Raw genomic sequence first — 23,602 nt, 5'->3', positions numbered from 1 at the left:
CCGAGAATTGCATTGACCTTTTTAGCTGCTGCATCATGCTGTTGACTCATGTTCAACTCGTGGTCTATTAGGACCCCTAGATCCCTTTCGCATGTAGTCTTGCTAAACCAGGCGTCCCCATGGTATATCTATGCCTTTCATTCTTTCTGCCTAAGTGGAGTACCTTACATTTCTCTTGCATTATGTGTTTTCTCTGCAATTATTCTCTTTGTAATACTGGTGGTGCTTGTTTCCTTACCTATACAAACTTAATAATAAAACCACACAAGATTCAAGCAACTTTTTATTACAATTCCTAGAATCTCCCAGGGAACATAATCAGTGGCAGTCCTGGTGCATGTGGGAGTTTTTTTAGGAACTGCAGCCGCCCCTTTACTAGCTGGATTGGGGCTGCGGCAACCTCACGCTGCGGCCCTGAACCGGCCTCTGGAGAGTGCAGAAAGGAGCCACAAAAAGCAGCTTCTTTTTGCACTCTAAGGGGCACCATAGCTGCGGTGGCGCGGCTTTATGACGCCCCTTCAGCGCTGCATCGTGTAGATATAGCGCTGGAGTCGTGCCATGATGGTGCGCACCGTGTAGACCCGTGATGGCGAACCTATGGCATGCATGCCGGAAGTGGCACTCTGGGCCGTTTCGCCAGGCACGGGCACTGGGGGAAGGAGAAAGAGGCAAGCGCGTGCCTGTTCCTCCTTCTCCCCACCATTTTCGGACCTCCCGCTGTTTCTCGGAAACAGCGGGAAGTCAGAAAATGGCGCTGGAGAGAAGGAGCCAGAGGCATGCGCGTCTGGCTCCTCCTCCCAGCCCTTTCCCGGCCTTCAGCTGCCTATTGGAGACAACTGGAGGCTGGGAAAAGGTTGGAGGGGAGGCGGAGCGACCGGCGCGTGCCAGTTACTCCTTCCCAGAGACCTTTCCCAGCCTCCAACTGTCTCCACAAAGACAGCTGGGGGCAGGGAAAGGCCCCTGAGGAGGAGCAGTGGTGGCGTGCCGGGTCCTGGGCTCCATCACGGCCCTTCCTGCCCCAGACCTCCCTCCCTCCCGAGAGATCTGGGGGAGGAAAGGCCGTGGAGGAGCCCAGGACGGCGGCGTGCCGGGTCCTGGGCTCTGTCATGGCCCTTCCTGCCCCAGACTTCCCTCCCGAGAGAGAGATCTGGTGGAGGAAAGGCCATAGAGGAGCCCAGGATGGCGATGTGCCAGGTCCTGGGCTCTATCACGGCCCTTCTTCCCCCAGATCTCCCTCCCGAGAGAGAGAGAGATCTGGGGGAGGAAAGGTCGTGGAGGAGCCCACGACAGCGTGTGCCAGGTCCTGGGCTCCGTCACGGCCATTCTTCCCCCAGACCTCTCTCCTGAGAGATCTGGGGGAGGAAAGGCCGTGGAGGAGCCCAGGACGGCTCTGTGCTGGCAAACTGTGGACGACAGCGTGCCGTCCTCCACGGCCCATTTGCCGGCCTGTGGCAGCCCCAAAAGGGACCCTCAGGGGCCAACGAACTGTGGAGGACAGCGCGCTGTCCTCTGCGGCCCGTTTGCTGGCCTCTGGCAGCCCCAAAAGGGACCCTCAGGGGCCAGCAAATGCTGGGGGGAGGAGCCAGAGGCTCCCTCCCTCTGAAAAGGGGGCGAATTTTCTGCCCCCTTGGTTGGAAGCCCCGCCCCCGGCACCCAGCTCCCATCCTGGAGGTAGAAGCCCCACTCCTGACACGTAACCTGTAAAAGGTTCGCCATCACAGGTGTAGACCAACGCGTACCAAAATGGTGCCCTAAGGGCAGGGTTAGAGCATCCAGCGTGCGGACGCTACGCCCTAACTCCACCCACAGGCTGGCACAAAGTGCCATTCTGTATAGGGCCCTAGTCCATAAAAGTAATTTTTCTGAGCTCTAATCCTAATCCTTTGCTCAGGTAAATTAGAATCTCACCTTAATGTTTTTCATAGAGTGATGGTAAAAAGGGACAATCCCTCATGTGTTACCGTCTTGAAAATATAAAGTCAATAAACAACCTCCTTACTTTGGCATTTTGAAAAATAAAGTAGGCTTTTCACTTATGAGCACAGGCAGTTTGTGATCAAAGCAAAACCGGGGGTGGGGGGGGGGGACTGGTGTACTGTGTAAAATAGATCTAAAGGCATCTTTCTTTCAGCTGCCTTACTGGATTTATTTTTATTTTTATTTTTCTTTCCTTTCAAATGTATTGTGGGTTTTATGCTAATGTGTGCTTACAGTATGCTGCTTCGCATTCGTCAATAATCAATGGAACCAAGCTACTTATTGATTCAGTTATTTACATTCTGGTTTCTATCTCAAATACAATTAGATCTTGCCTGCGTTTGGTTTGCTCCGGTTGCTTCTTATCAGCCTCTCCTCTATTATTCTTCCTAGAAGGTTGTCCTATCCCTTCCTGCTAACCCTCTCTATAAAATTAACTATGTAAGCACCCGCTACAGTACCTTATTCAAATTTAATTTGTTATAAATGGTGTATTTGATTATTTTGAATTTCGCCATAGTTCTTTGCTTTTCCCCCACCAGGTACTCCTATACTGCCATAGCACACTGCAACTTTGAATTCAAGATCCTTCTATTTAGCCTTGTCAATCACATGAATTTGTATTAATAGTGAGAAGAGACAGTTATACTTGGCTTCCAGTATATGGAAGTTTTTGCTTGGATTATAAATATATGCCATCCTGCTACTTTGGAAACAGTTTAGATTGCAAATTCTGATCATGCTTAGAATGTATGGGGACTGAGGAGAAGGTGTATCTCCTGGTGACTTTCAGTAGATAGGCTAGAATTTCTGCCTCCCAATTATCTAACAGGAATAACAAATGGACTGATCTCTTTGAAACTTGTATTATAATACAGATAGGATATTTTTGTTGAAGGATGTCACTTCATTTCTTGCACTTAAAGAAATTCATGGGTTCAGACATCTTTCATTTAAAGCGTGTGTGTTTTCTACCAGGCTCCAGGAAGTGGATCTTTTGGATTCTAGTAAAAAACAAAAACAAAATAAAACTCACAAAATAGAAATGAGAGTTGATCAATCTTCTTCCCAAGTTGTAGAAGTTAATGCTGGTGGAGTGTATGTTGCTTTTGGGAACGGAGCTCATAACCCTGTTCAGGTATTTAAAAGTCCATAAAATGAACGTGCAAGAATCATGCTTGCTTCACTCTTTGCCCCATGTTGCCCTCCAAACCAATAATGATGGTCTGAAGAAGAGAGTTCCTGTATTAATGTTCTTATACGTGATTTTAAGGAAGCTTGTTTAATTACATATGTACTAGTGGTTTTACTTATTTTGTATTTGATATAATGTGCAATTGTATTTGATGTTATGTGTATTTGATGGTTGTGTGAACCGCTTTGATCACCACAGAAAAGCGGTATACAAATAAAGTTGTTGTTGTTGTTATTATTATTATTATCTTTAGGGACTTTCCATGTGATTTGGAACCTTTGTTTTCCAGGTGTCAAACCAGGTAGGGAGGCTTCATGAATGCTGGAGGCTCTCTGTGTTAGAAAGTTGTAGGGAGGATGTCAGAAACCATGATGGGGAAGTATAGTGCTAGCATACTCCACTCTACTGTTCAATGTTCTTTTAAGTGCCTGGATAGGATATGAAAGCAAGTGTGGTGTAGTGATTTGCTTGTTGGGCTACAATTCTGGAGACCAGGGTTCAAATCCCAGCTTGGCCATTGAAGCCCATTGGGTGACCATGGCCAAGTTACACTCTCTCAGCTTCAGAGGAAGGCCATAGCAAACCTCCTCTGAACAAATCTTGCCAAGAAAATGTCATGATAGTGTCACTTGAGGGTCTCCCTAAGTCAGAAATAACTCGGAAGACCCAAAACAACAGATAGGGGATGTGGTAGAAGTTATATTTGAACCAGTTACTTAGCTCAGTCTCCTATGTTGACAAATAACTATGCAGGTCTTCATGATGATATGGGACTGGGTTTTTTCTGTTTTGGTGTTCAGGTTATGAAATTACCTCTTTAAGAAAATTCACTTAGTTCTTTTTTTCAACTTTCAGATGCTAAGATAAGGCTGCCTTTTCCAAAAGACTTTTAGTATCCTCAGATTAGGAATAGAAAAGAAATCTGCATTTACTGGGATCTTGGACAAAATCATCCAATTTGTGATCTGTTAGGTTACTAATGAAAATGCATACTGTATATACTTACGTATAAGTCTAGAAATTTTAGTCAAAAAATTGATTCAAGAAGTCTGAGTCCACTTATCCCCTGGTCAGTGTAAGTACTATACTTACACACACATACACATGGGGAACCATCCTCTGGTGGAAGAGTGTAATCTGTCCTGGAAGCATTGACTCCCTTCTACTCTCTCATCCATCCAGCACTTACTGTGAGCACAGTTTATTCCTGCTGGAATTTTTAAGTTCTTTGGCATTGTTTTCCTTTGCTACATAGATCCTTTGTTTCATGCCCCTAAATTTTACACTCTACTTATCCCATGGGTCATATTAAAATCCATAATTTTGGCCCCAAAATTTTGCCCTCGACTTATACATGAGGTCAACTTATAGTCGAGTATATACAGTACATATTTTCTGATTTCCCTGTTTGAGAAGAAAACTCTGAGCTTCCATTTGTTTTTCCTTCATAAGCTTTATTTAGGCAAGGAATGCTCAGAGGTGGTTTTGCCAATTCTTTCATCTTGAAATATAGCCTACAACACCTGATATTCATTGGCAGTCTCCCATACAAGTACTAAGCAGGGCTGACCCCTGCTTAGCTTTCAAGAACAGACTGGATCATCTGGTGTCTTTAGGGTGTTTAGGCATGCTCCTCCAGAAAACACATTTGGCTGTTGCAGTTAACACTTCTGTTTTCATTCCTTCTACAAGTGTATTTTTACCATAACAAAACTGCTTCTAGCTTTCATCCTTACAATCACAGTTATGTGCTAATAAACAATTCATTATTCAATTGAACACTGGTGCTGAGATCCAAAATCTGTATAATATGAAACCCCTGAAGCTAGATTAGGGTCGCCAAGTGATGTCTTATTACTCCTGACAGCAGTTGTTTTTTTAGTTAACAATTCAACTTTTACCACCCACTCCCAACCACTAAACGTACCCTCTTAAAATGAATGTCAAATAGCAATACTGTTGCCTGATGTGTCTTGCAAGTAAATCAGCTGCAGCCCTGTTGTGTAATTACTTCTTTTCTTTCCCTCCCCCTGGGTTTATTTTGCCAAAATAGCAGTGCATTTGAAGATTACATAGGGATGATTACAAAGATTGTGCTCTAAATCTGTTTCTTATTTCACTGTATGAACTTGCCAGAGTCTTAAGAACCTCAGTTCATGAATTTCGTTTGGTCCTGCAGGTCTATTTGGGAGGACATAGGAAAGAGCCTTTTCAGTGACCCTATGAATTTCCTTCCAGAGGAGGCTAGGCTAGCCTTGCTTTTAATGAGTAATTGCTTCTAGGGAGCCTTCTTATGAGGTTGGGTTACTCTGTTTTTTAAAGCTTGGTGTGTTTTTAAATGATTTCATATTGTTTAATTTATGATTTTAAAAATGGCACTCTTTTAATTATATTTTAGAATCATAGAATCGTAGAGACCACAAGGGCCATCCAGTCCAACCCCTTGCCATGCAGGAACTCTCAATCAAAGCATACCCGACAGATGGCCATCCAGCCTCTGTTTAAAGATCTCTAGGGAGGGAGATGCCGCCACTCTCCAAGGGAGTGTGTTCCACTGTCGAACAGCCCTTACTGTCAGGAAGTTCCTCCTAATGTTGAGGCAGAATCTCTTTTCCTGCAATTTGCATCCATTGTTCCTTGTCTTGTTCTCTGGAGCAGCAGAAAACAAGCTTGCTCCCTCCTCAATATGACATCCATTCAAGTATTTAAACAGGGCTATCATATTACCTCTTAACCTTCTTCTCCAGACTAAACATCCCCAGCTCCCTAAGGTGTTCCTCATAGGGCATGGTTTTAAGACCCTTCATCATTTTAGTCTCCTTCCTTTGGACACGCTCCAGTTTCTCAATGTCCTTTTTGTATTGTGGTGCCCAGAACTGGACACAATATTCCAGGTGGGGCCTGAACATAGCAGAATATTACTTCCCTTGATCTAGACACTATACATCAATTGATGCAGCCTAAAATCGCATTGTCCTTTTTAGCAGCCACATCTCACTGTTTACTCATGTTCAACTTGTGGTCTTAGACTCCTAGGTCCGTTTCATACGTAGTCTCATTCAGTCGGTTGTCCTCAATCCTGTATCTATGTGTTTCGTTTTTCCGCCCTAAGTGCAGTACCTTATATTTCTCTGTGTTGAATTTCATTTTGTTAGCTTTGGCCCAGCTTTCTAGTCTATTCAGGTCATTTTGAATTTTGATCCTGTCCTCTGGAGTATTAGCTACTCCTCCTAATTTGGTGTCATCTGCAAATTTGTTAAGTATGCCCCCAATTCTGTCATCCAAGTCATTGATAAAGATGTTGAATAGCACTGGGCCCAGGACAGAACCCTGTGGGACCCCACTGGTCACTTCTCTCCAGGATGAAAAGGAGCTATTGAGCACCCTTTGGGTTCAGCCAGTCAACCAATTACAAATCCATGTAATTGTTACTTTTTCTAGCTCACATTATACCAGCTTGTTTGGAAGAATGTCATGGGGAACCTTGTCAGATGCCTTACTGAAATCAAGATATACTATATCCACAGCATTCCCTTAATCTACCAAGCTGGTAATTTTATATAACACAGAGATCAGATTAATCTGGCATGATTTGTTTCTCTGAAACCCATGCTGACTTTTTGTGATTATGGAATTGCTTTCTAGATGCTCACAGACTCTCTTTTTAATGATCTGCTCTAGAATATTTCCTGGTATAAATGTCAGACTAACTGGACGATAATTGTTGGGATCTTTTTGTATATATATATATATATTACCTTTCTCCTAGCAGAAATTAAGCCAAGTCAACCCTGGTTATTACTTGGATAGAAGGCTACCAACAAATCCTGGGTGCTATAGGCTATATTTCAGAGGATGGAACTGGAAAAACTACCTCTTGAATATTCCGTATTTAAGAAAACTCTTTGGAATTCATGGGTGGCCATAGGTCAACAGGCAATTTGAAGGCACATAAACACATGTTACAGGTGGTTGGGAAGAGAGAAATGCTCTCCCTGCTTTGAGATCTTCTTCCCCTCCTCCCCAGAATCTTGTACTTTACATTCCATGGTTTTCTCCCTCACTTCTTGTTAATGTTTCGGGCCCAAATCCAAGTGAGCAGAATGGAGTTTTGTAGGACTAGCATATCAGCATTCCCATAGATTTATTCTGGTCCCCTGACATTATAATGACACAACTTTTTTATATTAGAAACTTAGAATGATAGAATCATAGAGTTGGAAGAGACCACGAGGGGTATCCAGTCAAACCCCTGGCATGCAGCAATAACAATCGAAGCATTCCTGACAGATGACCATCCAGCCTTTGCTTTAAAAAAAAGGAGACTCCATCACTCTCTGAGACAGTATGTTATACTGCTGATCAGCTCTTACCATCAAGAAGTTCTTCCTAAAGTTTAGGGTGGAGTCTTTCTCCCTGTAGCTTGAATCCATTGCTCCATGTCCCTGTCTCTGGAACAGCAGAAAATAAGTTTGCCTTAACTAAGGAGAAATTCTTTTGCTCTTTTACATTACATAGTGGATCATATGGCCTACTACTTTCCATCTCATTATAACTGGGGTTTGTTTTCTGACCCCAACTTGGTTTCTTCTAGAGTAGTATGTGTTGTTTCCCCCCACCATCACAGTTCTAACTGTGCCTGTCAGTCTGCATTGGTTCTGATGGAATGTGAAAGCACAGCCAGAATCTAAGCAGTGCTCGTTCTAAGTAAATTGTATTGGCTGATGCTGAACTGTTGCTGTGGGAGTTGCAGTTGTGGAGAAGCTGCTGTCTTTTGCGATGGTGAACTTAAAATAGTATTTTGCCTTTTCACATGCAATTAGAACTGATCGTATGTAGGGAGTTCATTGGTTTTCAATAACTGCAAGAATAACCACTTGTAATAGGCAAGTTGGCAAGATTCTGCTCTGACTTTTATCTTGCCCCTGAGGTTTAGATATATAAAGTCAGGATTTTAAATGATGTTATATTACCTCAGTTAATTAATATTAGATTGCAGCATGTTGACTTCTTCAGTCACAAGGTTTATTTTGGATATCATGAGCTGCTGACAGAATGAATTGGGAGTTTCAGGATGAAAGATTTCATAAATTTTTAGCGTAGGGTGCAGCAGCACCGGCTGAACTTTTGCATGTAAAATAGTGTGTCCAGTTTTCATTTAATTCAATTATTTTTTTAATGAATACAAATGATCTTTTAAAATTTAAACTGAATTTTTTAAAATGTAAATCAAATTGCAAAATCTTTGAAAAAATAAAAAAGAGGTCAAAGATTTCATCATGAATCCTGATTATATAACTTTTATATTATTTGAATATGTTAGAAGCAGTTTATCGAGATGCAAAGTAAGTCATTTTGTATAGGCAATGTACATGAAATGTGCTTTCCCCCAACTCCTCTTAAGTGCATAGATACTCTCCTTTTGAGGTCTTTAATTGCAAGTTCCTGAATGGCACAGGGATGCTTTGATTGAGAGTTCCTGCATGGCACAGGGTTAGGGTTGCCATAAGTCAGGACCTCCAAACCGGGACAAATGTAGGACAAATGTAGGACAACCTTTTCAAATGTAGGGCACATTTTATAAAAATGGAGGACATGCGGAAAAAATTGATGCTTTTTAAAAATGTTAATATAAATGCATGTTTCTTAGGCATGATCAAAATGGAGGACATTTGGGCATTATTCCTAGTCAGATGGCAGAAATGGACTTCCTTTTCTGCCCAAACCACCCCCCTCCATTCCAAAACACACACAACAGCACATTTGGGCACTTCCCGTGGCTTTACTTAACATGGCCTCTTGCATAGTTCAGAGGCTTATTCCATAATCAAACCCCTTGAGTTTAACACTTAGCATGGTTTAACATGGCTATGCATATTGAACATGTCAAGGTGGTTTCACAAGAAGTGGATTTGCCGTTTCAGGTTTCTTGCACCAACTCTACTTCTCAGAAGTGTGTACTTAGTCAAGGGACTTTGATTTTTTTTCACTGCACATGAGTTTGTAAAAATCAGAGCAGCTAACATTGGCCATGCCTGAGAGGCTTGCTGATATCAATATCACCATCACCATCATCATCATCATTGTCACAACAAGGGAGACTTGTTAGCATTAAAAGCACAAAAAATACACCAAAACCACACTTTGGAAGGTGACACTCTCTCAACTTCAGAAGCTGACTCAAATCACATCATCACCACACTATCCTTGTCGAAGCAAGGGACAATTGTTAGCATTAAAAGCATCAAAAATACACAGAAAAGGCACTTTAAAATGCACTTTAAAAATACAGTTTAAAAAATACAGCTTAAAAATGCACTTTAAAAATACAGTTTAAAAAATACAGCTTAAAATGCACTTTAAAAATACAGCTTTAAAATGCACTTTAAAATACAGTTTAAAAAATACACCTTAAAAATGCACTTTAAAAATACAGCTTTAAAATGCACTTTAAAATACAGTTTAAAAAATACAGCTTAAAATGCACTTTAAAAATACAGTTTAAAAATACAGCTTAAAATGCACTTTAAAAATATAGTTTAAAAATACAGCTTAAAATGCACTTTAAAAATACAGTTTAAAAAATACAGCTTAAAAATGCACTTTAAAAATACAGTTTAAAAAATACAGCTTAAAATGCACTTTAAAAATACAGCTTTAAAATGCACTTTAAAATACAGTTTAAAAAATACACCTTAAAAATGCACTTTAAAAATACAGCTTAAAAATGCACTTTAAAAATATAGTTTAAAAATACAGCTTAAAATGCACTTTAAAAATACAGTTTAAAAATACAGCTTAAAATGCACTTTAAAAATACAGTTTAAAAAATACAGCTTAAAATGCACTTTAAAAATACAGCTTTAAAATGCACTTTAAAATACAGTTTAAAAAATACACCTTAAAAATGCACTTTAAAAATACAGCTTTAAAATGCACTTTAAAATACAGTTTAAAAAATACAGCTTAAAATGCACTTTAAAAATACAGTTTAAAAATACAGCTTAAAATGCACTTTAAAAATATAGTTTAAAAATACAGCTTAAAATGCACTTTAAAAATACAGTTTAAAAAATACAGCTTAAAAATGCACTTTAAAAATACAGTTTAAAAAATACAGCTTAAAATGCACTTTAAAAATACAGCTTTAAAATGCACTTTAAAATACAGTTTAAAAAATACACCTTAAAAATGCACTTTAAAAATACAGCTTAAAAATGCACTTTAAAAATATAGTTTAAAAATACAGCTTAAAATGCACTTTAAAAATACAGTTTAAAAATACAGCTTAAAATGCACTTTAAAAATACAGTTTAAAAATACAGCTTAAAATGCACTTTAAAAATACAGTTTAAAAATACAGCTTAAAATGCACTTTAAAAATATAGTTTAAAAATACAGCTTAAAATGTACTTTAAAAATACAGCTTAAAAATACAGCTTAAAATGCACTTTAAAAATACAGTTTAAAAATACAGCTTAAAAATGCACTTTAAAAATACAGCTTTAAAATGCACTTTAAAATATAGTTTAAAAATACAGCTTAAAATGCACTTTAAAAATACAGTTTAAAAATACACCTTAAAAATGCACTTTAAAAATACAGCTTTAAAATGCACTTTAAAATATAGTTTAAAAATACAGCTTAAAATGCACTTTAAAAATACAGTTTAAAAATACAGCTTAAAAATGCACTTTAAAAATATAGTTTAAAAATACAGCTTAAAATGTACTTTAAAAATACAGCTTAAAAATACAGCTTAAAATGCACTTTAAAAATACAGTTTAAAAATACAGCTTAAAAATGCACTTTAAAAATATAGTTTAAAAATACAGCTTAAAATGTACTTTAAAAATACAGCTTAAAAATACAGCTTAAAATGCACTTTAAAAATACAGTTTAAAAATACAGCTTAAAAATGCACTTTAAAAATACAGTTTAAAAAATACAGCTTAAAATGCACTTTAAAAATACAGTTTAAAAATACAGCTTAAAAATGCACTTTAAAAATACAGCTTAAAATGCACTTTAAAAATACAGTTTAAAAATACAGCTTAAAATGCACTTTAAAAATACAGTTTAAAAATACAGCTTAAAAATGCACTTTAAAAATATAGTTTAAAAATACAGCTTAAAATGCACTTTAAAAATACAGTTTAAAAATACAGCTTAAAATGCACTTTAAAAATACAGTTTAAAAATACAGCTTAAAATGCACTTTAAAAATACAGTTTAAAAATACAGCTTAAAAATGCACTTTAAAAATACAGCTTTAAAATGCACTTTAAAATATAGTTTAAAAATACAGCTTAAAATGCACTTTAAAAATACAGTTTAAAAATACACCTTAAAAATGCACTTTAAAAATACAGCTTTAAAATGCACTTTAAAATATAGTTTAAAAATACAGCTTAAAATGCACTTTAAAAATACAGTTTAAAAATACAGCTTAAAAATGCACTTTAAAAATATAGTTTAAAAATACAGCTTAAAATGTACTTTAAAAATACAGCTTAAAAATACAGCTTAAAATGCACTTTAAAAATACAGTTTAAAAATACAGCTTAAAAATCCACTTTAAAAATACAGTTTAAAAATACAGCTTAAAATGCACTTTAAAAATACAGTTTAAAAAACACATACAGTACTTCCTCCTTCTCCTTCTCTTCCTCTTCATCCTCCTCCTCCTCCTCCTCCCTGGCACCAAAAAAGGGCAAAGGAAATGGCCCTTTCCTTTCCCCTCTGGCTGCAGCCCAGCCCAACAGAGGAGGAACTCCTCCTCCTGAGTCTGGCTGGCCAATGGGGGCAGACTGGGGCTGGAACAGCCCCGCCCCCTGCCAGCCCTCACAGGCTCAGGCCTGGAGGACCCAGCCTGAGGAGGAGGAAGTCCTCCTCATTAGCCCTGCGCGCAGCTCTGCAAGGGCCAGCAAAGGCAACCTCATCCACCCGGGACAAGGAGGAAACCGTGCAGGGACGCCCCCTAGTGGTCAAAACCCGGGATTGTCCCGCCCCCAGCCGGCTTATGGCAACCCTACACAGGGTAGGACTGGATGGCCTTGTGGTTTCTTCCAACTCTTATGATGCTGTGACAGAGAAAGCCAGTGTATAGAGAATTGAGGGGTCTGGAATAGATCTAAATAAGGAAGAATACTCTGGATATAATTTTTAATGTTTTCAATGGGACTCGAGCATACACAGTATTTGCCTTAGGTGGGGGGGGTGGGGGAGGATCCAGAACCGACCCCCATGGAAGGAAAGAGTGCACTGCAATACACTTCTACTAAAAATGATTAAATAGATTCTTCCTTCCTAGTGGTTTAAACAGTGATTTAAACTTTTAAAACAGATTCCTTCAGAGAGGTAGTTTAAATAGAGATCTAAGGCCCCATACAGACAGGCGAAAATAAAGCTGCTTCAGGTCACTTTGGAAGTATGCTGTTTAAATGATACATGCGTCTTAAGAGTCCGGAAGCTGCACCAAAGCCATGCTCCATTCCTAAGGACTGGAGCATGGCTTTGGCATGGCTTCTGGACTCTTAGGATGCATGCATCATTTAAACAGCATACCTCCAAAGTGACCCGAAGCAGCTTTATTTTGGCCTGTCTGTACAGGCCCTACATCAATGTGGTTTAAATCAAATCAAACCAGACTAATCAAGCATATGATATGATGTTTTAGTCGAAAGAGGAGTGGCTACAGTTCAGTGGTGGAAATCATGATCTCCTTGCCATGTTTCACATAGGAAAGGGAATGGTTCCTGTCTGAAACAGTTGAAAGCTGCCAGAGGTGGAAATTAGCCTTGGAGATGGTCGAGTGGTCTGACTGTGTATAATGGTTTAGAAAGGCCAGTGGTCTGACTGAGCATAAGGCGGGTTACTATGTTTCTACTCAGAGCTTGGAAACATTCCTTTTTGACCATAGCATCCAGAATCCTCCAGACAGCATGGCCATTGGAACAGTTCCATGTTCTGTAAGTCATTGGACATCATGTGATTGCACAGAGGCCAAAGATAACATGGAACTCATATTGGAGATCATAGTAATAAATGTATTAATAAGCATTTATCCACTCCAATTCAGAGCGTTCCACATAGTTCTTTTCAGTACAACCTGAATTTGACAAAGTTATTATTTTGGTCTACAAATCCCACAGTCAGCTTTGCCATTAGTGGATTCAGGGAGTTGTAGTCCAAAAGAGCAACCTTTCCAAGCTCTGTAAATCTTAGGACATTGTGTAATTGGATCCAAATCAAAGACAGCATGGAATTCAGCTTGCAGACAATAGTGTATAGAATGAATGTGGAAAGAGAACCTTGATCAAGTCTGTCAGAATATTTCCCCTTAGGTGTGATGAGCACCTAAAGTTCACATGAACATGATGAATAACAGCTGGGTCATTGTTGTTAACTTCATCAAGTCAACTTTGACTTATGGTGACTGCAGATGAGAGACCTCCAAGTCACCCTATCAGCAGCCTTGCTCAGGTCTAACAAACTCAGGCCATGGTTTCCTTGATTGAGTCTATCCACTTATAGTGGGGGTCTTCCTCCTTTCCTATTGTGTTCTACCTTAACCAAATAGTATTGTTTTTTCTAATGAGTCATGCGTTCTCATGATATAGCCAAGCATGGCAGACTCAGTTTAATTACCTTCTTCTAATGAGAGCTTAAGCTTGATTTACATTTGGACATATTCATTTGTCTTTTGGCAGTCCATGGTATCCATAGAACTGTAGACTCCAGCACCATATTTCATTTGTGATTTTCATTCTATGAGCTCCTGACCTTGGTTTCAGTGATATATTTTTATACCTGAGGATCTTGTCTAGTTTCTTCATGGTTGCCCTCCAAAGTCTTAGGTCTTCTTCTGATCTCTTTTCTGCACTCACCGTTTTGATTTATGACTAAATCAAAGATTGGAAAATATTTTACTAGTCCAATATTTTCATTGTCTATTTTATGTAAATCATCTGTGGACCTTATTTTTGTTTTCTTGATGTTCAAGTGTAGACTTTTCTTCCATGACTTTCTTCCATAGTCATTCCAAACCTTTGTTGCTTTTTGCTGGCTGGCCCATTATTAAATTGTATTCCTTCTTTTTTCTCCCCCTCATTTTTCTCTGCACACGACCTCAGACACTTTCTCTGTTTTCAGGTAGAACTTAAGGCAACACAGATCTTGGGTAGAAGCTTAAGATGTGGATCTTCTCAGAATATTGCGTTTATGGTGCACTGAACAAACCTTGATGCAAGCTCAGTTTTGAAATTCTTATGTTTTGAATTTTTCCCCAGCAAAAGAAGTTATAAGGACTAAGGACTGTGTTATGAAAGAAAATGAAAAGTACAAGACAGAAAGGAAAAAACCTCTTGTAGCTTTTAAATAACCTTAAAAGCATAGCATAGTCTCACTTTTTAAATTGGCTATAAAGAGAGAATTACAGCACTGTCTCTACTTTTCACATCCCTGTAACTCAGGAGCGTTTATCAGAAAGAAAGGATGACAGCTGAGAAATGGGAGCTGTGTTCCTCAGAAAATTTGGATAGGACTGCATGGCTGAATTTGTTCAGTCTCATTAAGTTGAATCAAATGTATATATTCTGCATTATTGACCTGAATATAAGAACTGTCAGATAAGTGACAACACTACACTGCCATTGTTACAAAAGTAGTATAAATAAATATTTGGGTGATCAGGAGCAGTAGATAAGATGCATATGGTGTCAACTCATTTCCTTTGATATAACAGGAAATATGAATCTGAAATAATAGCCATCTGTAATTCTTCGAGTGATACACTATTTGGACCTAACAATTGAGTGTTTTTGTTTCTGCTGCAGCAGACCAATTCTACTTCCCTTCTTGAAAGTCTCAAAACTGCAGTAGTAGATTCTGCTGAGTCCTAGTGAAAGATGTGTAGGCTGTGCCATACCTTCATGCCTCAGCATGTGGCTTCAGTTCCTCTTCAGGCAGCTGTTATAGTGTGCTTTTATTTAACCAGACTGAAGAAGTACCGTAAGTGAGAGGATTTTAATATATCCATAATGGTATGTGTGAGACAGAGAGCTGTGTGAACTGCATGACTCAATCCTTGCCTTGGAGTATATATGTCCTCTTGGCCCTTGCACATACTGACTTATTCAAGATAGCTAAGAGGATCTTGCTGGATGAGTCAAGGTGAATGTATTGCTCAGTGAGGAATTGAGCCTGCTGCTGTTGAGGAAACAGTGGTACAGCCACTCCTGAAATAAATAATCCATGGACCATAAGGTTTATAATAACCACTGCTTAGTGGTGAGTAACTGCTTTTTGACCAAGGTGCTCAAGCTGACAGGGTGACTCATCTTCAGGTCCTCTTGGAGGATACTAATTGTTTAGGCCAAGATTACTCAAAGTGGTGATCCCTGGACTATGACTATTCCCGGGGCTTTTGGCTGCCAGTTCCTGTTGAATCTCCAGGCAAGAAAAAAAAGTTGTGACCAATGGGCAAATATGGTATTAGTCCCTAGCACACTAGAAAAAAAACGACGATTATGATGCCTCACATCACATAACTTGAAAAGCACTGATCTAGAGCTACTTCAGTTTGGTTCTCTGTCCTGATTACTGTATGATATTATCCTTGGTCACCCTGCGGGATGACTTGTTAAGAGATAGGCATAGGGATTGCAACCCTGTTAGAATCATAGAGTTGGAAGTGACCCCAAGAGTAATCTTGTCCAACCCCTGCCATACAGGATCACACAAATAATGCTTGTTGATTTCTTTCAGCTGTTTTTGACCCATTAACCACTTTCCTTCTAGATCAGCTCTGAAGATGGGAAATTGAGGTCACTGTCTTACGTTGGTTGTGTTATTATAAGTAGGCAAGATCTCAGTGAAGAGTCTATAGGACTGTACATCCAGCAGTCTTTCTGTAAATACTATCAAGGTACCATCTTGTTATAGCTATTTGAGTGTTCATTGGAAGGAGTGCTGAGAGAATGCATTGGAAATCCTGGGAGCATGAAGTCATAGCTGTTAAATGTCATCTGGGTCGGATAGATTGTTACTTCATAGTGTCTTCTGCCACACCCCTCATTCAGTTTAGTGTAAAGCTGTTCTAAAGGAGTTGGAAATATTCTCCAACAGCATTTGCTGTGGGTAGAAGCAGGAGTAATGAGCTATGGAATCCTAGGTCCAGATTTTACTTCAACTATCTTGGGCAAACCTTTGGCAGTATATTGAGAGTCAGCCCTCCACTTGCTGTATGATAACAGTAACATGCTTATATAGGGATTACCAAAAAAAGTGTCTCTGAAGCATCTCCAGTACTTAAAATGTGCTTTATAAATGTCATGCGTCAGTACCAAACAGCAAAAAAGCTCTCCATTCTTTCTACCTGAAGGTGTGTTTCTTTATTTTTCCCTTTCATTCCAGGCTTCTTGTTTGCTTTTGTACCTTCTTACATCAGTTAGAATTCTCTCTAAGAGCATGAAACCTGAAAATGCTCCAGCAAAGGCATGGCTGTAAGCTAAACGACATCTGGATATGCCATGGAATAAGAGACACTTGCTCATGTGTTTCAAACCCCACTTCTCTTTTTTGCAGTGTCATCCTCATGTTGGAGCTGCAGTTAGCAGTGATTTATGAATACCTTCTGGATCTTCTCTTTAGTTCCCAGAAATGCTTCTCTTTAGCCCAAATCTCTCTCTCTTTCTGAATTGAAACATACTATTTTCACCTTCTTGGTTCTGTGTGATTCTGTCAGGTAATCTAAGTATGAAAATAAACATCCAGAAGGCTGATACAGCCCACTGATAAAGAAAAAAGATGAGTCTTTCTGATCTTTCAGGTAGCCTAGAAAGGAATAAAGCTGATGGTGAACAAGCTAGAAACTATCAAGAATATTCTCTAGGACCATATATTCTTTGGATTCCTATCTTAGGCTTCCTAAAAACACAAGAAGAACCACATGGGATCAGCTCGAAGGCCTATCCAGTCCAGCATTTGGTTCATCTACTATCCAACCAGTTTCCCTCAAGCAGGGCAAGCCCTCAAGCAGGACATGAGAACAGTTACACCCTACCTCTTGTGCTCTCGTGACAGACAATTGTGTTAAGGTATTGAAGGTGAAAATGTTCAGATGTGGCAATGGTTGCAGAAGCCTAGATTGGCTACAGCTGGAGTCCAGAGCAGCAGCCAGATGCTCAATGTCAACTGAGCTGGAGACTAAATGTAAATATGCTATGTCTTCAGTCTGAAGAGGGATTGGTGTCTTTGGTGCATAACAACTTGTATAGGAAGAGGCTGGGTTAAGTGGTCTCCTCATGGTAATTCTGTATATAAGCAAAAACGCTGTTCTTTGCTGTGTGGGATTGTGAGATAGTGTGGTGTGTTGGTTGGTAAGAGATTTTATACAGTGGTACCCCGGGATACGAATGCGCCGCCTTACGAAATTTCCGGGTTACGAAAAAAATCCATTTAAAAACATTGTTCCGGGTTACGAAGGTTATTTCGGGTTACGAAGAAAAATTTGGTGCTTTTCGGCGCGATTTCACACGGAATCGCGGCTTTCGCTATTAGCGCCTATGGGCTTTTCGGCTAGCGAAAGTTTCCGGGTTACGAAAGCGGCGGCGGAACGAATTAATTTCGTAACCCGGGGTACCACTGTATAGTGGTTTAGCTTGTGTTATTTGAAACTAAGTATAAATAAAGCCCTCTCAGGAGTGAACTGCTGGAGAGTGTTTCTTTGATCTAGCAGCTGTTTCTCCAGGCATTCTTCCAAGCGAGCCGAAAGCTTGTGTTTGGAGCTTCGCTCTGATCCTGTGGTGGAGAGATAACTGACATCTTCATCCATTTGCCATTGGACCAGAATCACAGGCAAGATTCATCACCCAAATATCAACAAACTGATAGACGAAAACATAGCTTCTGTGATACTGCAGGTCGTGTGTAGCCATTTTGACCAGTACCCAATTGTAGTGCTAATAATCATGATCTCATGCCACATTGTTGGTGACCATATGTAGTCTGAAAGTCAGCCAGTCCCAAGAATGGAATTTCATTATCCTTCTAACTATGCCAACCCAAACAGGATTTTTTTTTTTACTCTTCAAGGTTCATGAATGGAGTCTGTTAGAAGATGGAACACAGCAGTTTATTTAAACACATTACAGTGTAGACTCTTGACATGCATGTTCAAAATTGTCTTGGTACCAGGCAATCAATCCAGGCTTGCAGAAACTTGAATTCTTACACAGTGCTTGCAGAACCAAGTAGTGGCAGCAACTGAACAACAACAACCTATGACCGTTAAACTCACTAGTAAGAATCAAGCATTACTTCCAAGTACAGCGCGCCCGTGTCATACACGGATGCACCATACGGATGCAGCATACGCTGAAAGTCACTAGGGAGCCTGTGGAAGCCCGCAGGGTGCAAGGGGTGGCACGTCCCATTAACAATAATCGGGTGCGTGCTGCTGCACCATGCACGAGCCCCATTATTTTCAATGGGGCTCGAGCATACACATTTTTTTCTGCGGAGGGGTCCGGAATGGATCCCCCACGTAAAAAAACACACACTGTAATGTATGTCACACTAGTTTTCTGTATCTTACACTAACGTTATACCTGGTAAAATTGAAAGACATATTGTATATACTTGACTATAAGTTGAGAAATTTATGCCCCAAAACTGACCCTAAAATTTTGGGTAGACTTATATAAGGGTCAGTACATCAGTAGTGCTTAGAAAGGTTCTAAAGCAAGCAAGCCTGATGCCCTGGTCTCCATTGAACACCAATTCCTTCCCCCTCCAGTCCGCTTTGCAATCCTTTGCTTCCTATTGGAAAAACTCTCCATTTAAACCCACTTGCTTCTTTCTCTGTTTTGCAAGCCCTGGCTTCCTAAGGAAAAACCTCTCCATTTAAATCCGCTTGCTTCTTTCTTTGCTCCATTTTGCAAGCACTGGCTTCCTAAGGAAAAACCTCTCCTTTTAAAAATCTACTTGCTTCTTTCTCCGTTTTGCAAGCTCTGGCTTCCTATGAAAAAACCTCTCCATTTAAATCCACTTGCTTCATTTCTCAATCTGATGTTAAAACCTCTCCTCCAGCACCTAGGAATTGGTTGGGAGAGGTCCAGAGAAGCAGAAGGAGGGAAATAAGTGGTATTTCTCCCTTTCTTTCCTTCCTTATAGCCCCCTAAGTTTTACCCTCGATGTCCACGGGTCATATTGAAATCCAGGATATTGACTCTGAAACCTTCCCTCGACTTATACACGAGGCCAACTTGTACACAAGTATATATGGTAGTTAGTCTAGGTCAGTATGCAAATCAGTTTCAAAGGTGCTACAAGATCCCTTTACATCAGGTTCTAGATGCTTTCTTATCAGTAGAACATGTCAACCTGTTTTAAGAACATGCCTCAGGGTGGTTTATATGTGTTTAACATGAAATTACTAAGAGCTTATAATATTTCCTATATCTAAGACTTTTTTTTCTCCAGCATGGTACCATCATTCTTTTCCCTTATAGTCACTTTCTGATCTTTTGTCTTTATACTTAATTCCTTTTAAAGTTGTTCTTTATTGCTACATCTTGTGGCAATGAATTCCATAGTTCAACTATGCATTTAGTAAAAAAGTATGCCTTTATGTGTCCTGAATGTTGTACCATTCACCCTCTGGAAAACTGTACATTTTGGAGTTACTAGAGCGTTGCTCCCTATATATGTTTTCTGCATTCTGCATAATTTTGTGCACTTCTATTGTGCCTCCTTGTATTCACCTTTTGTTTTTTCTAGATGAAGCCATCCCAAATGTTGTAACCTTCCTTCAGTGGGCAGCTGCTTATGTCCCTTGATTATCTTGATTGCCCTTTTCTGCACCTTGATTCTAGAGTTTCCCCTCAGCCACAGTTGTGTCTGTGAATGTAAATGCTATGCTAGTAACACTCGTAGCAAAATCACATTAAAGTCTGTACATACTCCAGGAGCATTTATCAGAACGCCAGGCTTAGAATGTCTGCTTAGAAGTGATCATGATTTTACAAGACAGCTGTGCACTGAACTGCTTGCAGATCTTAGCCCTTTGTACCTTTGTGACCATCAAAGCCTTACCTTAATTTGTTCTTTCTGATGTGTGTGTATATGCACCTTCCAGTTGCCTGGCAACTTATGGTGACCCCATGAATTCCATAGGGTTTTCTTAGGCAAGGAATACTCAGAGGTGGTTTTGCCATTTCTGAAAAATAACCTATAGCACCAGGTATTCCTTTGTGGTCTCCCAACCTAGTAGCAACCAGGGCTGATCCTACTGAGCTTCCAAGATCTGGTGCCTTTAGGATATTTGGGCCCTCCAGAAAGAGGGGGAAAATGGATAGCCAGAGTCTTCCTTTGTATGGGATGGGGCAGTAGGCAGGAGGGGCAGAAATAACAAAAGAGGCGAGCACTTAGATTTGCTGCAGAAGCAAGAAGTGGAATGTTAATTTTAAGGAATTGTTCCAGCTACAGAAGAAAATCATTCCCTGGAGGGAGTTGCAGAACCTGCATTATGTTCTGCGCAAAATGTAACCCATTGGTTTTGTAAACCTCATTTGTCATAAAGTTTTTTTGCTTTATTATCTTCTTTTAAGAATACTTTAAAAAAATGTAAACTGATACATAATGCCAAATATGAGAGGGGGAAAAAAAAGAGAGAGAGAGAGAGAGTTCTGAAAGCAAAAGTGATCTTGGAATTCCTCCTCTTTCATTTCATTTCATTTATTTTATTATTGATATCCTGCCTTTCTCCCAGGATGGGATGCAAGGCAGCTCACATCATGTTAAGAACAAAGTACTGTAAAAACCTATTTGATACAAAAATTTAAAAATACTAAATAAGAAGTTCCATAAAAATCCACTAAATTGCAATAATTAAAAACACATTAAAACATAGTCAAAATGGGGTTGGTGGGTGTCCCATTAAAAAGATCTTTCTTATAATTTCTTAAACACCAAAGCCAGTTGGGCAAGCTCATAGAAGGAAATAGTCTTGGATTTCAGCTCCTGAGTTAATCTGGAAGGAAAGGATGCATGCTTTATTGTTGAATGGTGATGTGTGGAAGTATTAATAAAATGCAGAATTTCTCCATGACCTTGGACACATACACACTGCTAAACTTATTGCTTCTCAGCTTACTGAATATGATGTCCAGTTGTTGTTCTGCATATGTACCACTGGTTCTAGAACTAGTATGTGGTGCACCCATTAGCTGCACAAGCAGATTACATTGATTATTTCTCCTCAAGTGATACAGGTAGAACTGTATTATTGCCAGTACTACCACATGTAATTGTGCTGAAGTGAAGGCAACTGAATTTAGTACAGTGGACCCTTGTTACATGCTGGGGTTTGGTTCCAAGATCCCCCATGTATAACAAAATCCGTGTATACTCAAGTCCCATTAAATATAATGACATAGCAAAATGGTGTCCCTTATAAAAAATGGAAAATCAAGGTTTGATATTTGAAATTTATACTTTTTTGGAACATTTTCAAACCGTGTATGCTTGAATCCGTGTATAAGAAATCCGTGTATAAGAAGGGCCGACTGTATTCTGCTTTAAAATATGACCTCAGTGAAGGTGTACTTGAATATTTGAAGAGTCATTTTTCTCATTGATTTTCTTTGAGTTATGATTGTTTTTAAAGTATTCATTGAGCTTTGCCATTAATGTTCCCAGTGGTAGCAAAGCATACTGGCTACAAGCTGTCAAGATCTGTAATGCTGGCTCTTCTCACTGTGTCCACCACCTGCCACAACAGAAGAGTTGGCGGTGCAAGAGAAAACGTCCATACCATATTTTTTTTTAATGTTGAAAATAGCGGCTCCCAAGATGATGAAACCCTGTGTATTTTAACTGATTTACCCCTTTTTTCACTCCCTAGGCTAAATTTGGTTGAAGCCTTTATAGAAGATGCAGAGCTAAGACAGTCTCTTCAAGAAGACCTCCTCCGTCGCTTCCCAGACTTCAGTCGGATAGCAAAAAAATTTCAGAAGAAGGCAACTTTGCAGGATTGTTACAAAATATACCAGGCTATTAATCAGATACCTAATATGATACAGGCACTAGGCAAAACTGATGGTAATGTACTTTTTCTTCATGATCTAAGTCTGGGGTGGCCAGTTACTTAAGCTTAGAGGACAGTTTTCACTTGGGGCAGAGCTCAGAAAGGCATCTTGTTTGTACTACAGTTTCCAGGATTCCAGAGGCTATATTGGTGAAGGAGTTTTGGTCCAAAAGGATAACATTTCTGAACCTGGTAATGACAGCCTAGTTCCTCTACAATGGAGGATTTTTGCAGTAGTGAGAACAAATGTTTTTTCTCTCTGTTTTCAGAACCTGTGTCTGCAGGTGAATGAGGGTGGGCTAGCTCCTTCTCCTCTATAATATATGGGTTTCTTGTTTGTCTTTTCCAATCAGGAGGAAAACTGAGATAGCATTGGCAATATGGAAGGCAAGAGCAAAGGACTCTGGTAGTTGAGTCAGTGTGAGATCAATACAGTGCTGCCCAAGGCTACAGCTTAAGTTCTGAGAAAAAATGGAACTATAAAATGATTAAACACAATGCCCTCAAAACGGCTGAGGCAATAAAAACAACAACAACTAGGAAACCCATAAAACCAATGAACAGGCAAAACAAAAACAGGCAAATAAAACCAGCTAATTGGCATGCTAGGAAGGTTGGGGGAAATAAAGCTGCTTGCACCTAGCACCGAACAGACGGGAAATTTGGCAAAAGGCTCTCTGGGAAACATTTTAGTTGAGAAGACTCTGTGCACAGATGTGCCCATCTCACTTCTGAATGCAGGAGTGCTTGGACATAATAAATCATGAGACAATAAATTTGGCACACGCCAAAACATTTGAATGAGTGACTGTTGGTTTTGCCACATGTCCTCTTTTTGCATGTGTATCTGCTGAACCTGGAGATTTAGGGACCTCTTCTAGAGTGTCCTACTTACAGAGCAAGTCAAGTCTTGTACCTCAACAAATGGGAACTGTAGCATCTTCAAGTGGAGCAGGTTGCAAGGAATGGACTTGTCCTCACCTAAACTGTTCTTGAAGCTTTGCAAGAGCAAGAATGTCCACTCTGACTGCCGTGATCAAAGTTGAAGCACCTACTCAGAGATGTTACAGATGTCAGAAAAAAAGAATACAAAAGGATCAGTGACTCTAATTTGAACTTAGAATGGGATAGAACAAAAGGATCAATAGCTAGATTCCTTGGGGAATGAAAGACCACTGACCCCAGGGAGGTTCTGGGCTACTTAACTGAATTAAAGCAAAGTGACTGAGCATTACAGAGGCCAGTGCTGAGATCTGGTGGTCTCCAGCTTAGGCATGGCTGTTGGACCTCATTCCTATGCTGTGGCTGCATTCTGCTGTCTCATTTTCTGTGTTTTGAAA

At 39.7% G+C, this 23,602-nt stretch overlaps 1 protein-coding gene across 1 annotated transcript in view; it reads left to right on the top strand.

The window, feature by feature from the left end:
• LOC149310456 (DNA mismatch repair protein Msh2-like) overlaps positions 1-23,602 on the top strand; it is a 94,553-nt gene that overhangs the window by 30,800 nt on the left and 40,151 nt on the right. The window contains exon 7 of the mRNA XM_089528977.1: positions 22,080-22,276. Within this exon, the coding sequence (XP_089385103.1) occupies positions 22,080-22,276 (197 nt within the window). The remainder of the gene's footprint in view (positions 1-22,079; positions 22,277-23,602) is intronic.

The sequence above is a fragment of the Sceloporus occidentalis genome, unplaced genomic scaffold (assembly GCF_023333645.1).
Source record: "Sceloporus occidentalis isolate IW3139 unplaced genomic scaffold, rSceOcc1.0.p SCAF_6, whole genome shotgun sequence".
Taxonomy (NCBI): Eukaryota; Metazoa; Chordata; class Lepidosauria; order Squamata; family Phrynosomatidae; genus Sceloporus; species Sceloporus occidentalis.
This window is presented reverse-complemented; position numbering and strand designations above follow the sequence as displayed.